The sequence below is a fragment of the Carcharhinus amblyrhynchos genome, chromosome 5, assembly GCF_965287045.1.
Source record: "Carcharhinus amblyrhynchos chromosome 5, sCarAmb.v2.hapA, whole genome shotgun sequence".
Classification (NCBI taxonomy): domain Eukaryota; kingdom Metazoa; phylum Chordata; class Chondrichthyes; order Carcharhiniformes; family Carcharhinidae; genus Carcharhinus; species Carcharhinus amblyrhynchos.
The window spans coordinates 55,415,183-55,433,512 of NC_137328.1; the positions used below are offsets into that span (position 1 = coordinate 55,415,183).

Here is an 18,330-nt window from a genome sequence, read left to right on the forward strand (position 1 = left end):
GGAGCTATGCACATGTACACTGAGATCTCTTTGCTCGTCAGCACTACTAAGAGTCCTTCCATTAGCCCTATATTCTGTACTCCTGTTACTCTTACCAAAGTGAATCACCTCACACTTTTCTGTATTAAACTCCATCTGCCACCTCTCGGCCCAGCTCTGCAGCTTATCTATGTCCCTCTGCAAATTGTAACATCCATCCTCACTGTCTACAACTCCTCCAACTTTGGTGTCGTCAGCAAATTTACTAACCCATCCTTTTACACCCTCATCTAGGTCTTTTATAAAAACGACAAACAGCAGTGGCCCCAAAACAGATCCTTGAGGTACACCACCTGTAACTGAACTCCAGGTTGAATATTTCCCATCAACCACCACCCTCTGTCTTCTATCAGCTACAGTAAAAAGTCTGACAACACCAGGTTTTAGTCCAACCTATTTATTTGATAATATACTCACAAGCTTTCGAGGGGACTGCCTCTTCGTTAGGTGAATGGAGAGTTCTGGCCTCAGACAGAGCATATAAAGCACAGACAGTTTAGAGATTACTGTCTGTGCTTTATATGCTCTGTCTGAGGCCAGAACTCTCCATTCACCTGACGAAGAGGCAGTCCCCTCGAAAGCTTGTGAGTATATTATCAAATAAATAGGTTGGACTAAAACCTGGTGTTGTCAGACTTTTTACTGTGTTTACGCCAGTCCAACGCCGGCATACCCACATCATGACTTCTATCAGCTAGCCAATTCCTGATCCAAACTGCTAAATCACCCTCAATCCCATGCATCTGCATTTTCTGCAATAGCCTACCATGGGGAACCTTATCAAATGCTTTGCTAAAATCCATATACACCACGTCAACTGCCTTACCCTTATCCATCTCTTTGGTCATCTTTTCAAAAAACTCAATAAGGTTTGTGAGGCACGACCTACCCTTCACAAAATCGTGTTGACTATCCCTAATCAATTTATTTCCCTCTAGATGATTATAAATCCTATCCCTTATAATCCTTTCCAAAACTTTGCCCACAACAGAAGTAAGGCTCACTGGTGTATAATTCCCAGGATGGTCTCTACTCCCCTTCTTGAACAAGGGGACAACATTTGCTATCCTCCAGTCTTCTGGCACTATACCTGAAGCCAATGAAGACATGAAGATCAAAGCCAAAAGCTCTGCAATCTCCTCCCTAGCCTCCCAGAGAATCCTAGGGTAAATCCCATCCAGCCCAGGGGACTTATCTATTTTCACACTCTCAAGAATTGCCAACATCTCTTCCTTTCGTACCTCAATCCCGTCTAGTCTATTACCTGGTATCGCAGTATTCTCCTCGACTACACTGACTTTTTCCTGCGTGAATACTGATGAAAAATACTCATTCAGTGCCTCTCCAATCTCTTCAGGCTCCACGCACAACTTCCCACTGCTGTCTCTGACTGGCCCTAATCTTGCCCTAACCAATCTTTTATTCTTGACATACCTGTAGAAAGCTTTAGGATTTTCCTCGATCCTACCCACCAAAGTCTTCTCATGTCCTCTTCAAGCTCTTCTTAACTCTCTCTTTAGCTCCTTCCTGGCTAATTTATAACTCTCCAGTGCCCTAACTGAGCCTTCACGTCTCATCTTTACATAAGCCTCCTTCTTCCTCTTCACCAGATTCAACTTCCTTAGTACACCACGGTTCCCTCGTTCGACCACTTCCTCCCTGCCTGCCTGACAGGTACATATTTATCAAGGACTCGCAGTAGCTGCTCCTTGAATAAGCTCCACATTTCAGATGTTCCCAGCCCCTGCAATTTCCTACTCCACCCTATGTATCCTAAATCTCGCCTAATAGCTTCATAATTACCTTTCTCCCAGCTATAACTTCTGCCCTTCGGTATATGCCTATCCCTTTCCATCACTAAGGTAAACGTAACCGAATCGTGGTCACTATCACCAAAGTGCTCACCTACCTTCAAGTCTAACACTTGGTCTGGTTCATTACCCAGTACCAAATCCAATGTAGCCTCAACTCTTGTTGGCCTATCTACATACTGTGTCATGAAACCTTCCTGCACACATTGGACAAAAACTGACCCCTCTAACGTGCTTGAACTATAGCTTTTCCAATCGATATTTGTAAAGTTAAAGTCCCCGATAACAACTACCCTGTTACTTTCGCACCTATCCAGGATCGTCTCTGCAATCCTTTCCTCTACATCTCTGGAACTTTTTGGAGGCCTATAAAAAACTCCCAACAGTGTGATTTCTCCTTTCCTGTTTCTAATCTCAGCCCATACTACCTCAATAGACAGGTCCACATCAAACGTCCTTTCTGCCACCGTAATACTGTCCTTGACTAACAATGCCACGCCTCCCCCTCTTCTACCACCGTCTCCGCTCTGACTGAAACACCTGAATCCCAGAACCTGCAACAAATAATTGAGTAAGACCAAACAATTGATTAGTATTAGAAACCAAGATCAATTAGATTATTTATCATATAATTATGATCAGTGGATTATTTTAAAGTTAAATAGTAGGAGATAATAACATGAAATGATACTGATTTTTTTCAGTAAATTAAAATCGGAGATATCTAGATAATGAAAGTTAAGTAAATCATTCAACTTAATTCCCTATTAAATAAAAAGTGACAGCACTACAAGAGAAGGAAATGATTGATGAGAAAATGGTGAGTCTTTTATTTATTTATGGCTCAACTTTACTTCTGTGAAGCCAGTTAATCCTATAATAATTTGATGCATGGCTAGACATTACAATCCCATGATGTGCACATCCTGCTCTATGTAGAACCTCCATAGACAACTACACATACAGGAAATATCATCAGTTTGTTTCAGAGGCTGTATTGTGGTTGGTCTAATCAAAGCACATTTGTGAGGCCTAGAAATTCATGGATAGCATGTTTCTGAATATGATCACCATGCAGCTCAGGAGCATGCAGAAGAAAAGGGAATGGGTGACACAGATAGTCAAGGAGGGTGAGACAGGTAATGCAGGAATCCCATATTGCATCTTGCTCTCCAACTGGTATTCACTTTTGAATACTGGTGTCAATGAATATTGGTTTCTCTGGGAACTGCTGCCAGTGTCAGGTCTACAACTCCACACCATATGTTGTCTCCCTGATGCCAGCGTCAAAGATGTTACTGAGCAGCTGCAGAGCATCCCGAGTAGGAAGTGAACAGCTCAAGGTCATGGTTCATTTGGTACCAACAAAATAGATGGAAGGAGAGATGAGAGTCACGGATAGATTTTAAGTAGCTAGGAAAGAAACTAGGAAGCAAACAAAGGTAGTAATCTTTGTGCACATTGTTTTTCCCTTTTGGTTCCTACCGTCTTACCATGTTATATTAAACACTAGCAAATACACCCCACAAAGACATTCCCAGTGCCATGTATTGACTTTAGAAATAAGAGAATGGAGAAGGTGGAAGGATTGCTCCAGAGATGGTGCAGGCAGGAGGCTTTAGATTCCTGGGACTTTGATACTGATACTGTGAGAGATGTTGCCTCTGAACAGAGCCGGACAACGTCCTTGTGGAATGTTTTGTTAGCACTACTGTGTTTAAAATATCTTGGCAGAGTGGTGGGAACCAGGAAGTAATATTAGAAAGAAAAAGAAGTGCACAAATAATTGGCTGAGGCACATAGCACTATAGTAAGGAACAGTAATATATTAAATGAGGCCAGTCTAAGAGAGAAAACAATAAGATCTAGTTTAGATTTACTATGCATGTATGTGAATGCATGTGTGGTAAATAAGGTTAATGAAGTCAAGATGCAGACAGCTATGTAAAATAATGAGAGGTCAGAACAGAACAGTTAAGGAGGAATTGTTCCCTTTAATAGATGGGTCAAGAACCAGAGGACCCCGATTTAAGGTGAACGGCAAAAGGACCTTAGGCAACATGGAGAAAACTTCATTATGCAGTGAGTGGTTCGGATTTGGAACACACTACCTGAGAGTGTGGAGGTGGCAGACCATAGCTTTCAATGGAGAATTAGAAAATTATCTGAAAAGGTTTTAGGTATATGAGGAAAAGGTGGGGGAGTGGGACTACATGAGCTGCTCTTGCAGAGCCAGCATGGATATGATAGGCTGAATGGCCTACTGTTCTATGCTGTAATCCTTCTATAATTCTTTTTGTCTCCCTTCTACTTTACTCTAGATTCTCAATAGTCATACTGCAGAAATTGTTTACTTAATTCAGAGATTCCAATACAATTCTATTGAAATATGTAAGAGTTTACTTTAAAAAATTGCAAAACCCAGTTATAAGACTAATGGAGCAAGACATGCACTGTTTGCTTAATTTGGCTATTCAAACTTTTTTAGTAGTCTAAACATATCTAAACATGATGACAAACTCAGCAATTCAACATTTAAATGATGATTTTGAGCAACTCCCCGTCTAAAGTTCAGATCAAGTCACTTCCAAAGATAAATACATAAAGGCAGCTATAGCAGTATAATTTGACCACCGTTACTGCAGTTAAATTTCCATACCAGTAGACGTAGTAGTATTCATGCATGCTGTACAGCTCCAATTCAAAGCCACTCAACAGGTATTGGATCATGATCCGAAGGTTATGGTAAAGGATCCAAGTGCCTAAGCATGCTAGATGCTGCCTCTGTGGTTCCTGCTTCAGTAACATGCTGTGGAGTGCTGCATCCACCTTCTCAGCCTGCAAGCAGGAGTTCACAATAAGTTGTGTTCAATTCAGCATTTTTGAAGATTTATTGCCCTTTGCACACAGTGGTGTTTGAAATAGCATTGCAGTTTAAAACATTCAAGCTTGGAAGAAGTTCACTTCCAAAAAAAAGGCAATCATTAAACTTTAATTTTATAATCTAGTCCATGGTTATTTGAAAAGTAAGTTACTATTCAGTTTGAAGCCTTTCCCCCTTCTGTATGATTATTGCCTTTTTCTGTCAGCTTTCTGCTTTTAGAGCCCTGGACCAGATCGTTATCACAGTCATAGCATTCAAAATATAATCTCTTGCCTAGTTGATGGTGCCATCTAGAAAGCACACGCTGTAGGCTCTAATTACCATATTTTTATATTCAGATTGTTGGACAACTGGAACCTGCCTGGAACCGTTTTTTGACAGTCATCACATTATTTAAATATTGCTATGTTACATTAACTCAAAATAACTGTATCAGATACAATTTTAAACAAGCATAAAACATGTACCATTTATCCTTGTGAAGCTCTACTCTTGAAAATTTCAGGTCTTTCCGATACCTTAAATTCTTACTTCCTTTGTTCCTACTGCAGTTTTTGAAAGCCAGAACAATTTGTTTTGAATAAGGGTTTTTCTTGCCTCTGATTTGAAAGACATTGATCTTCATTATATCAATGATATGATAAGATCAATATTTGCATCAAAGATCAAAAATGTGCCCAACCTACCTGTGGCGGTAGCTCTGGGGCTCGTAAGAAGAGCAAACTGTAAACATGGCATTTGAAATCAAATTTATTTTACCACTTTATAAAAGTAATTAATTACTGAATGTTATTTATCAATGTTTGTTTTTGAATTGCTTCTCATCAACTAACTCTACTCCATTGTATTTATATTCCACTGCCCAGTCTCTGGATTTCAGCTGCTGAGAGCTACTATTTTCAATCTCTGCCTATTTCTGTCTTTTTCTCTACCCCTTCCCATAACAAGAATTTAAATAAAAATTAACATCCAACTTAAGTTGAATTCATAAAATAAAATGTATGATAACGGTCATATGATATGTTAGTCACATCAGTGTAAATTCAGTGATTTTGGACTTCCAGCAGGGAGCAGTATAACACTGTAGTGCCAACTACCTGTCCTGCACACCTTTTGATGTAAATTCCTACTGGAATTGCAGAATTTACCCCTCAGTGTCAACCATATATTTTTCTAAGATTTGCATTTCTAAAATAGAAACATATGAAAAACATTATTTAATTAGTCATTGTGACAGAGAATAACCAAATTGTTTAAAACTAGTATTAGAATAGAAAACAAAAAGTGGCTTTAAAAAAATCTCACATTTCTGTTAATTTCTTCTATGGGGGTCATTTAGTGAATATTGCTGTCCTGATTTACAGTTCCTCAATGGGGACTATAACAAAATAATTTATGGTCAAGATGGAGAATTCCATTGATCAGATGGATGAAGTTGACAAAGGAGGGTAGGAGAAGCTATGAAGCTGGGCTAGCACTTAATATAAAAAAGGATAGCAAGAGTTTTTATAAATATATAAAAAGGAAGAGGCTGGCTAGGGTGAACGTTGGTCCTTTAGAGGATGAGAAAGGGGAGCTAGTGGTAGGGGATGGGGATATGGCTAAGGTCTTGAATAACTTTTTTGTTTCTGTCTTCACGGAGGAGGACGTGAATAATTTGCCGGGTGTTAGCGATGGAAAGGTGGTAGGACTGGAGGGTCTTAATGACATTACTGTTACTAGAGAGGTGGTGCTCGACAGACTGGAGGGGCTGATTGTGGACAAGTCCCCAGGACCGGATGGAATGCATCCGAGGGTTCTGAAAGAAATGGCGGAGGTTATAGTGGATGCCTTGGTGGTTGTTTTCCAGACGTCGCTGGATTCCGGGGAAGTGCCGGAAGATTGGAAAACGGCTAATGTTACGCCGTTGTTTAAGAAGGGTGCCAGGCAAAAGGCGGGGAATTATAGGCCAGTTAGGCGTTTGACAAGGTATCTCACAAGAGGTTATTGCAGAAGGTCAGGGGACATGGAGTTGGGGGTAGGGTGTTAGCGTGGATAGAGGATTGGTTGTCAAATAGGAGGCAGAGAGTGGGGGTCAATGGGTGCTATTCGGATTGGCGGTTGGTGACTAGTGGGGTGCCCCAGGGGTTGGTGCTGGGGCCTCAGCTATTTACCATTTATATAGATGATCTGGAGGAGGGAACCGAGTGCAGGGTGTCGAAATTTGCTGATGACACCAAGATTGGGGGAACGGCAAATTGTGCGGAGGGTGTGGAGAGTCTGCAGAAGGATCTAGATAGGCTGGGCGAATGGGCCAGGAAATGGCAAATGGAATTTAATGTTGGCAAGTGTGAGGTGGTCCACTTTGGTAGGAAGAATGGTAGGAAGGACTATTACTTACGTGGCGAAAAACTGCAGCAGGCGACGGTGCAGAGGGACCTCGGGGTCCTTGTGCATGAGTCGCAAAAACCCAGCTTACAGGTGCAGCAGGTGGTCAGGAAGGCGAATGGGATGCTGGCCTTCATAGCGAGGGGGATTGAATATAAAAGTAGGGAGGTCTTGCTGCAGCTGTATAGGGCATTGGTGAGGCCGCAGCTGGAGTACTGTGTGCAGTTTTGGGCGCCGCACCTGCGCAAGGATATTTTGGCCCTGGAGGGAGTGCAGAGGAGGTTTACTAGGCTGATACCGGAGTTGAGGGGATTGAGCTATGAGGAGAGGCTGAATAAACTAGGCTTGTACTCGTTAGAGTTTAGAAGAATGAGGGGAGATCTCATTGAGACGTATAAGATGATGAATGGGATGGATAGGATAGAGGTGGAGAGACTCTTCCCGCTCAAAAAAGACAGTAGGACTAGGGGGCACAGCCTCAAGATAAAGGGGAGGCGGTTTAGAACGGAGTTGAGGAGGAACTTCTTCACTCAAAGGGTGGTGAATCTCTAGAATTCTCTGCCCGTTGAAGTGGTGGAGGCTGCCTCGCTAAATATTTTTAAGAAGCGGGTTGATGGGTTCTTGATAAGAGAGGGGATTAAGGGTTATGGGGAGAGGGCGGGAAAGTGGAACTGAGCCACGACAGATCAGCCATGATCTTATTGAATGGCGGGGCAGGCTCGAAGGGCTGGATGGCCTACTCCTGCTCCTATTTCTTATGTTCTTATGTTCTTATGAAATACCATCCTCTTACTTACCCCAACAAGGGGATGTGACCATGCCTAGCCCTCTGCTTTCAGGTAAGATGTTACATCAAGGCTCCATTTGTCACTCTGGGTGGACATGTAAGGATCCTAAGCACTTTTTTGAAAAAAAACAGGGAAGTCCTCCTGGTGTCCTGATATCTCTTTACCTTTCAGCTAACGCCATTAAAACAGATCATCTGCTCAATTTTCTAATGCTGTTTGTGAGATGTTGCCGTGAGGAAATTGGTAGTCACGTTTCCCTATATTATGCCATTACACTTCAAATGGATCTTCATTGGTTTTGAATTACTTGGAAAGTCCTGAGGTTGTGAAAGATATCACAGAAATGCAAATTTCTCTTTAAATTTCATATTTCATAGAAAATACCTCATCTTGGAGAGTGGCAAATTCCTCCAAACTGTGGCCTAGTTTATCTCTCTGGCGAGCTCTATTGTGCCCATGAATCTGGATCAAACTGCAGAATGGCTGGAAAAAATAAATCAGCAGTAAATTAACTCAGAAATGAAATGTTTCAAATCTCACACCATAGTTCACTCAGCATCACATGTGTAGTAACAGTATCTTTTACTTCTGAAACCATGAGCAGTTGAGATGGCAGTAAATCATGATTGTTCTGGTTAGATTCTACTGTTCCAATTTTTTATTAAATTATTCTCCACTCTAACAAACTCCTTTCCAACATTCATTGAACAGGTGAGAAGTATACAAGTACTGAAACCTCTACCAATTTAATACAGGCGCATAACATCAATTCACACTGACCCCTAATTCTCAGCTTTTCTGACTAATAGGACTGTTCCTCATTTTTGTTTAGTCCTCACTAACAAACATCAAAGAATAAAAATTTGCGTTGCACCTACATATGATGGCTATAATGCATCACGCTGAAGAGTCAATACAACCTGCCACCAGTATATTGATATTGATGTACAATTTCCAACAAACATTCAATCTGTTTCTATTTGTAAAACCAATTGTCACAAAAGTATTTACAAACGTCCAAATAGTAAAAGCTGAGGTTTATTTAAAATAAAAACTCTTCCAAAGAAAAATATGCTTTATAAAATGTTTATGCAATGGCAGTCAATAGTATTTCTCAATTTAGTGTCAATATTGGTAATCTAGATGCACAGCAATTAAACATAACATTAATAGTTTGTTTTTGTAATAATGAAAAAGTGTTAATTTTTAGTAACAACTGAATTAAGGTTTTTTTTGTTAACAATCACTTAACATTTGCAAAGAATTCTACAGAAGGAAACTGATTTCTTTTATAAGTTTTCTGTCACAATGATGTTTCCTTAAATCAGTGATTCTCAAAACTTTTTGGTTGAAGGATCCCTTTACAAGTGGATCAGTAATTAGTAGTTTATCCCTGAATTGTACTATACAAAACCCATGGTGCTACTTTCCCACCTATTTTCATGTCATCAGCAAATTTTGCTACATTACACTCTATCCCCGCTGATAGATCATTGATGTAGATTGTAAATAGTTGTGGCCTGAGAACTGAGCCCTGTGGGTCTCCACTGGTTAGATTACTAACTGGAGAAGAACCCACTTATCTCAACCTTCTGCTTTCAATCAGTCAGTTAATCCTCAATCCAAGTCACTATTCTACCCCTCAATCCCTTAGGATCTAACCTTCTGGATCAGTCTCTTAGAACCATAGAAAATTACAGCTCAGAAACAGGTCTTTTGGCCCTTCTTGACTAGGCAAACCATTTTTTGCCTAGTCCCACTGACCTGCACTTGGACCATATCCCTCCACACCCCTCTCATCCACGAACCCGTCCAAGCTTTCCTTAAACATTAAAAGTGACCCCGCATTTGCCACTTTATCTGGCAGCTCATTCCACACTCCCACCACTCTCCGGGTGAAGAAGCCCCCCCTAATATTCCCTTTAAACTTTTCCCCCTTCACCCTTAACCCATGTCCTCTGTTTTTTTTTCTCCTCTAGCCTCAGTAGAAAAAGCCTGCATGCATTCACTCTATCTACACCCATCAAAATCTTATACACCTCTATCAAATCTCCCCTCATTCTTCTACACTCCAGGGAATAAAGTCCTAACCTACTCAATCTCTCTCTGTAACTCAGCTTCTCAAGTCCCGGCAACATCCTTGTGAACCTTCTCTGTATTCTTTCAACCTTATTTACATCCTTCCTGTAACTAGGTGACCAAAACTGTACACGATACTCTAAATTCAGCCTCACCAATGCCTTATACAACTTTACCATAACACTCTTGTGTGACACCTCATCAAATTCCTTCTGGAAGTCCAGATAGATCACATCCACAGGAACCCCATTATCTACCTTGCTGGTTACATCCTCAAGGAACTCTAGCAGGTTCGCCTAACAAGACTTGCTCTTCACAAAACCATGCTGATGCTGGTGAATTAAGCTTTGCTTTTCCAGATGCTCAATCGCTTCCTCCTTAATGAGTGACTCCAGCAACTTTCCTACCACAGAGATCAAGCTGACTGGTCTGTAGTTTCCCACTTTTTGCCTCTCTCCTTTCTTGAATAAGGGCATCACATTAGTATGTTTCCAGTCCACTGGTACCTTTCCAGAATCCAGGGAATTTTGGAATATCATAACTAATGCATCCACTATCTCTGCTGTCATCTCCTTTAACATCCTAGGGTGTAAGGCATTAGATCCTGAAAACTTATCTACTTTTAAACCCTTCAATATACTGAGTACCTTCTCCCTGGCTATCGTAATTTCACCAAGTTTTACTGAGACCATGTTCGAACTGGTTGCATGTGATCAAAAAGTACTCCTCAGGTTAGTTTATTGAGGGGATGATGTGTGGTGATTGTACGTAAATCACTTAAGCCATTAGTTGCATGTTCACAAACATTTGAAATACTTGTGCATGAGTGTGGTGACAGCTGCAAGTGAGGAGGTGCTTGTGAAAGCAATGGACAGTTGTTTCAAAAGTAGTTGGACCCAGAAGCTCACATATATATTGTGAATGAATGTTTACTTTGTAGAGTCCCTAGTGAGCCTCTGTGCACAGCTGGTGTCTGCAGGCCCAGGTTTGAGAGCTGCACTAATTAACAATATCTAGCATTCCAAGGGAATAATGGGAGAACTTAACTGTATGGTTTAATACAAGGCAGACAGGCTAGGGAAGGTCCCAACTTTGGTGCCCCTCTGTGCCAATAATTGGAGCCAAATGTCAGTGTGTCCAGCAAGAAAGTCAAATTGACCATTATCCATTGGGACTCAGCTGTGATTTCCCCTGCTGCTTCTCCCTGTATTCGCAATACACACACTCACACAGTCAAATGGCAGGTTGGTATTCACATCCTAAATTTGTATGAAGAATGCTTTTTGGGCAAGAGGTCAAAGGCCTGAATACCCATGGAATCAGCTTTAAGGAGAGAAACGATTATTAAAACTGGGGTAAGTGAATAGCAGCAACACCAGAATAAAAGATTCATATTATGAGAAATTGTTCCTTGGCAGTACAGAAAAAACATTGTTGAGAAAAAAACACTGCCATTGAAGTTTTTAATTTTGTATGCATCAGGTCAGACAAGAATGTAAAATTTAAAACGGAGTGGCCCTTCAGCACCCTTTCTTCATTCAGTATAAATTGTTGCTCCCTCTGAAATTTGGCATTCTTGCATTCTGATGAGTATAAAATGAAAAGCTTTGACAGCATGTCTCTTTTCTCAGCAATAATTTTGAGTTTAAAAAATAAACAAAACTCAAGACATGAAGAATTTAAAAAAACCTGCACCAAATGAGATAATTTACTTACCCGGACACAGTGAGTAACAAACGAGTCAATATAATCCTTGGCTTGGTGATTATTATAAAGGCAACACCTGAAATTACCACAGAAATGAAAGATTAGCATCACTTCATTCATTTATTTTTGCAATAGAAAAAAATTAAAGGAAGAAGTTTTCACAGTTGTGATCCAAATCATTTCAGATGCTTACAAATCTAGGGGATCTATTCAAACTAAATAACTTGACCAGTTAAATACTTATGAATAGGGATGCCTGTTGGTGTTTTGATGTGTATTTTTAATATTCTTCTATTAAAACACATCACTTTTTAGATGAGGAGCATTATTCTTAGTACTTAGAAAGGTGTTCATTTTTCTGAACTTTGAAGTCCATTACTCTAGTTGGAGTTTAGTCACACCATACTTCTTCTCAGCCAACATTTATCATGTCCAAGTCTGGACAAGTATGGGCAGGATTTTATGGCCTTGTTTGGACGAATATGGAAATTCCCACCTGAGGTCAATGAGATTTCTGTTGTCAGATCCTCATCACTCAGAATCAGGGTGGGCAAGGTGGTAACGTTATGGCCGAAGGGTGGGATTCTCTCAAAAAAGTTTGAAATGTCAAATTCGTAAAAACTGGAATAAATCATGCTGTTTTTTTCAGCAGGATTTTCAAAATAAATGTCCCACATTCTGTGCACTGCAGAGTGCATTAGAGAAATCTTGCAAAAATCGGGGAAGGGTCCATTCCCGCTGGAGAGGCTGGCAGCATAGTGCTGAGCGGGCCACTGCGCATGTGCAGACCTGTCAGCACTGAGATCAGCACATGCGCAGTAGTCCCAGAACGTCAGCCTCCCAACCGCTGGCCAGTTTAATCGTTGGCCAACAACAATCTCCCATTGCTGGCCATACAACTCCCCCACCCCCCTCGGACATGTATGGGCTAGCCTTGACACCCCGCCCAAATCCACCAGGAGACCCACTTAAGGCTGGGAGAATCTAAGTCTTGGTAGGCTATTCCATCATATATGGCACCCTGAGTAAAGCTTGTGTTATTCGGAAAGGATTACTGGAATAGTGGGCAGAGCAGATTTTTCTCTTCCTTTGCCCAACGCAAGAATGTTGCATTTAAAAGTTGTGCTTTGGATGCAAGCAGCCAGGTCAGCGCTGGTTAGTTTAATAGTGTATATCCCAAATTTATGCCAGGAAATAAGACTATTTTATAAAATGGCATTCAACATAATCTGAGGTTAAATGCAGATTGTTCTTAGTGGACTGCAGACATGTTTGTCCTCTGCATCTCTTTCATAACCAACAATAGAAATTTCGAGCCCTGAGAATTACCTTAAATGCTTACTCCAAACTCTACAGTAACTCCTGTTGAAAGAAAGAGGTTACTATAGCTGGGCTTAGTTAATTAAAATTAACAGCTGCAGCATAACAGTGCCAATTTCAAGTAGAACGTAACCCGCTACTTAAAGAGAATGTAACTCTTCAATTTGAAAAAAGGAGGGAGGGAGTAAACAAGGAATCACAGACTGGTTAGCCTAACATCAGTAGTTGGGAAAATGCTAGATTATCATAAAGGTTGTGATAACACTACATTAGAAAAGATCAATGGGATTAGACAAAGTCAACAGGATTTATGAAAGGGAACTGGAATCATGTTTGATAAACCTACTGGAGTGTTTTAAGAATGTAAATAGTATAGATAATCCCAATGGTGGGATTGGTGGTAATATATTGGCATGGATTGAATTCTGGTTATCTGAAAGGAAACAGAGAATAGGAATAAATGGGTATTTTTAAAGTAGTAGACAGTGAGTGACTAGTGCAGTTCCAACAATTCACAATATACTTCAAAGAACTGGAAGAGGAAACCAAAAACAATATTTTCAAGTTTGCTGATGACACAAAATCTGGTGGGAAGGTGGTAAGGAGGATGTCAAGAGCTTCAAGATGATGGGCAAGAATGTGGCTGATGCAGAATAATATGAATAAAGATGAAGTTATCCACTTATGAGGGAGAAACAGAATAGCAGAGTATTGCTTAAATAGTAATAGCTTGGCAAGTGTTGATGTACAAAGGGACTTGGGTATCCTAGTACACCAGTCACAGAAAGCAAGCTTGCTGGTTCAGCAAGTAGTTAGGCATGCAAATGGTATGTTAACCTTCATTGCAAGAGGACTTGAATGTAAGAACATCTGTACAGAGCCTTGGTGAGACCACACCTTGAGTATTATGTACAGTTTTGGTCTCCTGATCTAAGAAAGGATGCATTTGTCATGGAGGGAGCACAGCAAAGGTTCACCAGACTAATTGTGGGATGGCAGGATTGTCATATGAGCAGAAATTGGGTTGACTGGGCTTGTATTCACTGCAACATATAAAATTCTGACAGGGCAATTCAGACTGGAATCAGGAATATTGTCTCCTCTGGCTGGATAAGAGAGTCACAGTCTCAGAGTATAGATAGGTCATTTAAGACCAAGATGAGGTGAAATGTTTCACAGAAGGTGATGAGCCTATGAAACATTCTACTACAGGAGGCTGGGGAAACCACATTACTGAGTATGTTTAAGAAGGAAATAGATTTCTAGACTCTAAAGATGTCAAGGGATATGGGGAGAGTGCTGGAGTATGCTGCTGAGATTAAGGACCAACCGTGATCATAGAATAGTACAGCACAGAACAGGCCCTTCGGCCTTCAATATTGTGCCGAGCAATGTCCGAACCCAAGATCAACCTATCCCACTCCCTATCATTCTGATGTGCTCCATGTGCCTATCCAATAACCGCTTGAAAGTTTCTAAAGTATCCGATTCTATACCCCAACCACTCTCTATATCTCCCACCATGAACCTTACAGTTATGCCCAAAAATAACAGCTACATCCACCCGAGGAAATAGTCTCTGAACGTCCACTCTATCTATCCCCCTCATCATCTTATAAACTTCCATTAAGTCGCCTCTCATCCTTCTCTGCTCTAAAGAGAAAAGCCCCAGCTCCCTCAACTTTTCCTCATAAGACCTACCCTCCAAACCAGACAGCATCCTGGTAAATCTCCTCTGCACTCTCTCCAATGCTTCCACGTCCTTTTTATAGTGAGGTGACCAGAATGCACAAGCTATTCCAAATATGGTCTCATCAGGTTCCTGTATAGTTGCAGCATAACCCTTTAACTCAAACCTTCTGTTAATAAACGCTAACACACTATAAGCCTTCTTCACGTCTCTATCCACTTGAGTGGCAACCTTCAGAGATTTGTGGATATGAACCCCAAGATCTCTCTGTTCATCCACATTCTTCAGAACCCTGCCGTTGATCCTGTAATCCACACTCAAGTTTGTCCTACCGAAATGAATCACCTCGCACTTATCAGGGTTAAACGCCATCTGCCACTTTTCAGCCCAGCTCTGTATCCTATCAATGCCTCTTTGCAGTCTACAAGAACCCTCCACCTCATCCACTACTCCACCAATCTTGGTGTCATCAGCAAATTTACTAACCCACCCGTGAGCCCCCTCTTCCAAATCATTGATAAAAATCACAAACAGCAGAGGAGCCAGCACTGATCCCTGTGGTACACTGTTGGTAACTGGACTCCAGTCTGAAAATTTTCCCTTCACCACTACCCTCTATCTCTATGAGATAGCCAGTTACTTACCCAAGCACTTCATATTGAATGGTAGAGTTTCCTTGAAGGGTCAAGTGGCCTACTCTCATTTTCTATGCCTCTATGACAGAAGTCAAAGGTTTGGTCAAAGAGATATATTTTCAGGAGTGGAGGTAGAAATACAAAGAAATATTGGTATGGGAGGAAATTTCAGAGTTTAAATCCAGATGTACTACCAACTATAGAATGGTTAAAATCAGGGAAGCTCAAGAGGCTAGACTTAGATGATCACAGGTCTATCGGGATTGTGAAGCTAGAGGAGATTGAGAATGGAAGGGATGAGGCTATGAAAGGATGTGAACATGAGGATGGGAATTTTAAAAATCAACGCTTTGTTTGACTGGAAGCCAATGTAGGTCAGAGAGTGGAGGGATGGGTAGGAAAATGGATTCGGGGGGGGGGGGGGAGGGGTAAGATGAGGTAGCAGATTTTGGAATGACCTCAAATTTACACAGAAGGTAGAATGTGGGAGGCCAACTAGATAGCATTACAATAGTAAAGGTAGAAGTAATAAAAGGCATGAATGAGGAATTCAGCAATAGATGAGCTAAGGCAAAGGTGAAGTTATGAAGGTGGAAATAGGTCGTCTTAGTGATGGCACTATTTGCTGTGATATTTGACGCTGCAGTGAGTTGCTAACTACAAAGTTTCAAACAGACTGGTTTAGCCTTAGAATGCTGCCAGGGAGAGGGATGGTGACATTAGTCAGGGAATGGAGTTTGGTACAGGGACCAAAAACAGTGGCCTCAGTTTTTCTATTTAAACAGAAGAAATCTCTGATTGTCTAGAATGGGATGTCAGCTCAACTGTCTGAATTTAACAACAGTGGAGGTATCAAGAGAAGTAATGATGAGATAGAGCTGGGTATCATCAGCATTTGTGTGAAAACCAATGATAATGCCCATGAGGGGCATCATGCAGATGAGAGAGAGGGGGCCAAGGATAGATTCTTGTGGGACACCCGAACTAATGGTGTGGGATCAAGAGAAGCCTTACAAGTGAAACTCTTGTTAGGATTTGGCAGATGAGAATGGGATCAGGTGTGAGTGGTTATGCCCAACTAGATGACACTGGTGAGGTCAGTGTGATTAATGATGACAATGGCTGCAGATAGGTCAAGATGGACAAGGAAAGATAGTTTATCTTTGTCATGGTCACTTAGAACACTATATGTGACTCTGATAAAAGTATGGAATTGATTCTGTGTCAGGGGTGGTATCTTACACTAAAAAAATTGAATGCAGGATTCTCACTAGCATGGATACAGCTTGGTGGTTAAAAAAAATGCATCTCCTGGCGGTTGTTATGATAGTTTTAAAGTTAATATGCAAACATTGTAGTAATGAACAAATGTTACAGGGAGTTTAGAATAGTCTAGTGCAGTGTACATGGAGCTCAGAGTTTTAAACATTAAGCACTAGTTGTAAAATGAGTCTGATAATGACAGTCTTGCTTCCAGTGGACTTGCTCCTGGATGCAAATTGACCACAATTTCACAATATGGCCTGGAGCTTCCAAGCTCCGAGTCAGTGTTTCTGGGGAGTACCCTAAAGATATGCTGGGGAACCCTCCCCGATAGCTCCCAGGAAAGGACTGCACGGCAAGTGCCTGGGAAGTGCAAACTTCTAATGGGAAATTGTCATGTAATGGAAACCATCTGATAAATGTAATTTAAATTGCAAACTTCAGATGGTTCTGACTGTGCTACCCAGAAAAAGTTAGAAAAGTTAAAAAAATTTCTAGCTTCTGGGTAACAATGGCAATGACTACCACCCCTCCCCCCATCCAGCACAATGTCCTAAAACTGCCCCCAATATCCAAACTCACTTCTGCCCCCCGCCTCCTCCACTGACTACCGTCCCATCCACCTACCCCATCAATCCAACCTACTGTTGTACCCCACATCAGATTCTCTTTCTTCCTCCTCCTCCGCCATCCTGCCCACATCCTGTAAATCTATTATTTCCTGGTTGCTCATAATGGCTGGAACTTGAAACACCTGCTTTATGGTAGCTAGTCGCATAGAAAAGGAATGTTCCCCTTACATTGCACTGCAGCTCTGGATAGAAGACTATGGGAACCTGCTGCACTACTGAGATCTCATCTGGTTTGAATCTGAAAGTTGGGCAAGAGTGGCTGGAATTCCAAATAAGGAACTCTAAGCGCAGTGGCAATATTTGCATTGATTTGCTAATTTTGCCTATATTTGGAATAATTTGCTAATCCTGGTTCAGAAAATTCACAAGGAAGGCTGGGAAGTGTAGAAAGACAGATAAGAATGGTCTTCTAACATTAAGTTTTTGCCATATTGTTGGGCCAAAATCAGTTGTAAAATTAAAGTTATTGCACTGGTCAAACTGCAGAGAATGATTTTTCTAGCTGGTCAGTGTTGCTACCATGCTGACTGCACTGAAGGAAAACAGTTGTGGTCATACTATAATTTAGAGCAGCACACTGGTTAGCATTGCTGCCTCACAGCGTCAAGGACCTGGGTTCAGTTCCAGCCTTGGGTGTCTATCTGTGTGGAGTTTGCACGTTTTCCCTATGTCTGCATGGGTTTCTTCTGGGTGCTCCAGTTTCCTCCCACAATCTAAAGATGTGCAGGTTAGGTGAATTGGCCACAATAATTTGTCCCCTAGTATCTGGGGGATTAGAGAGGTAAATATGTGGGGTTGGGGGATAGGGCCTGGGTGGGATTGTTGTCGGTACAGGTTTGATGGGCCAAATGGACTGTGGGGATTCTATGAACACATCCACATAATCAATGTCAATATTGTAAGTAAGTTAGTTAGTTAGATGACAGGTAATTTAACAGTCATATTTCACAGTTACCAGAATGGCTTATATTATAGTTTATTTGCAGCACTTCTGAAATCAATCTGTGATGTGAGAGCAGGTATACCATACTCAGTGGAGCCATGCTGAACAGCAACATATTTATCTGACATGTAGTTCAGATCAACAAATGCAAGGGATACAGCTCTTACAAAAC

At 41.2% G+C, this 18,330-nt stretch overlaps 1 protein-coding gene across 1 annotated transcript in view; it reads right to left on the minus strand.

Moving 5' to 3' along the window:
• naa35 (N-alpha-acetyltransferase 35, NatC auxiliary subunit) overlaps positions 1 to 18,330 on the minus strand; it is an 88,585-nt gene that overhangs the window by 20,338 nt on the left and 49,917 nt on the right. Inside the window, exons 15-17 of the mRNA XM_080188825.1 lie at positions 11,685 to 11,751; positions 8,274 to 8,372; positions 4,510 to 4,688 (exon numbers count right to left, since the gene is read on the minus strand). Coding sequence (XP_080044951.1) covers positions 4,510 to 4,688; positions 8,274 to 8,372; positions 11,685 to 11,751 — 345 coding nt within the window. The remainder of the gene's footprint in view (positions 1 to 4,509; positions 4,689 to 8,273; positions 8,373 to 11,684; positions 11,752 to 18,330) is intronic.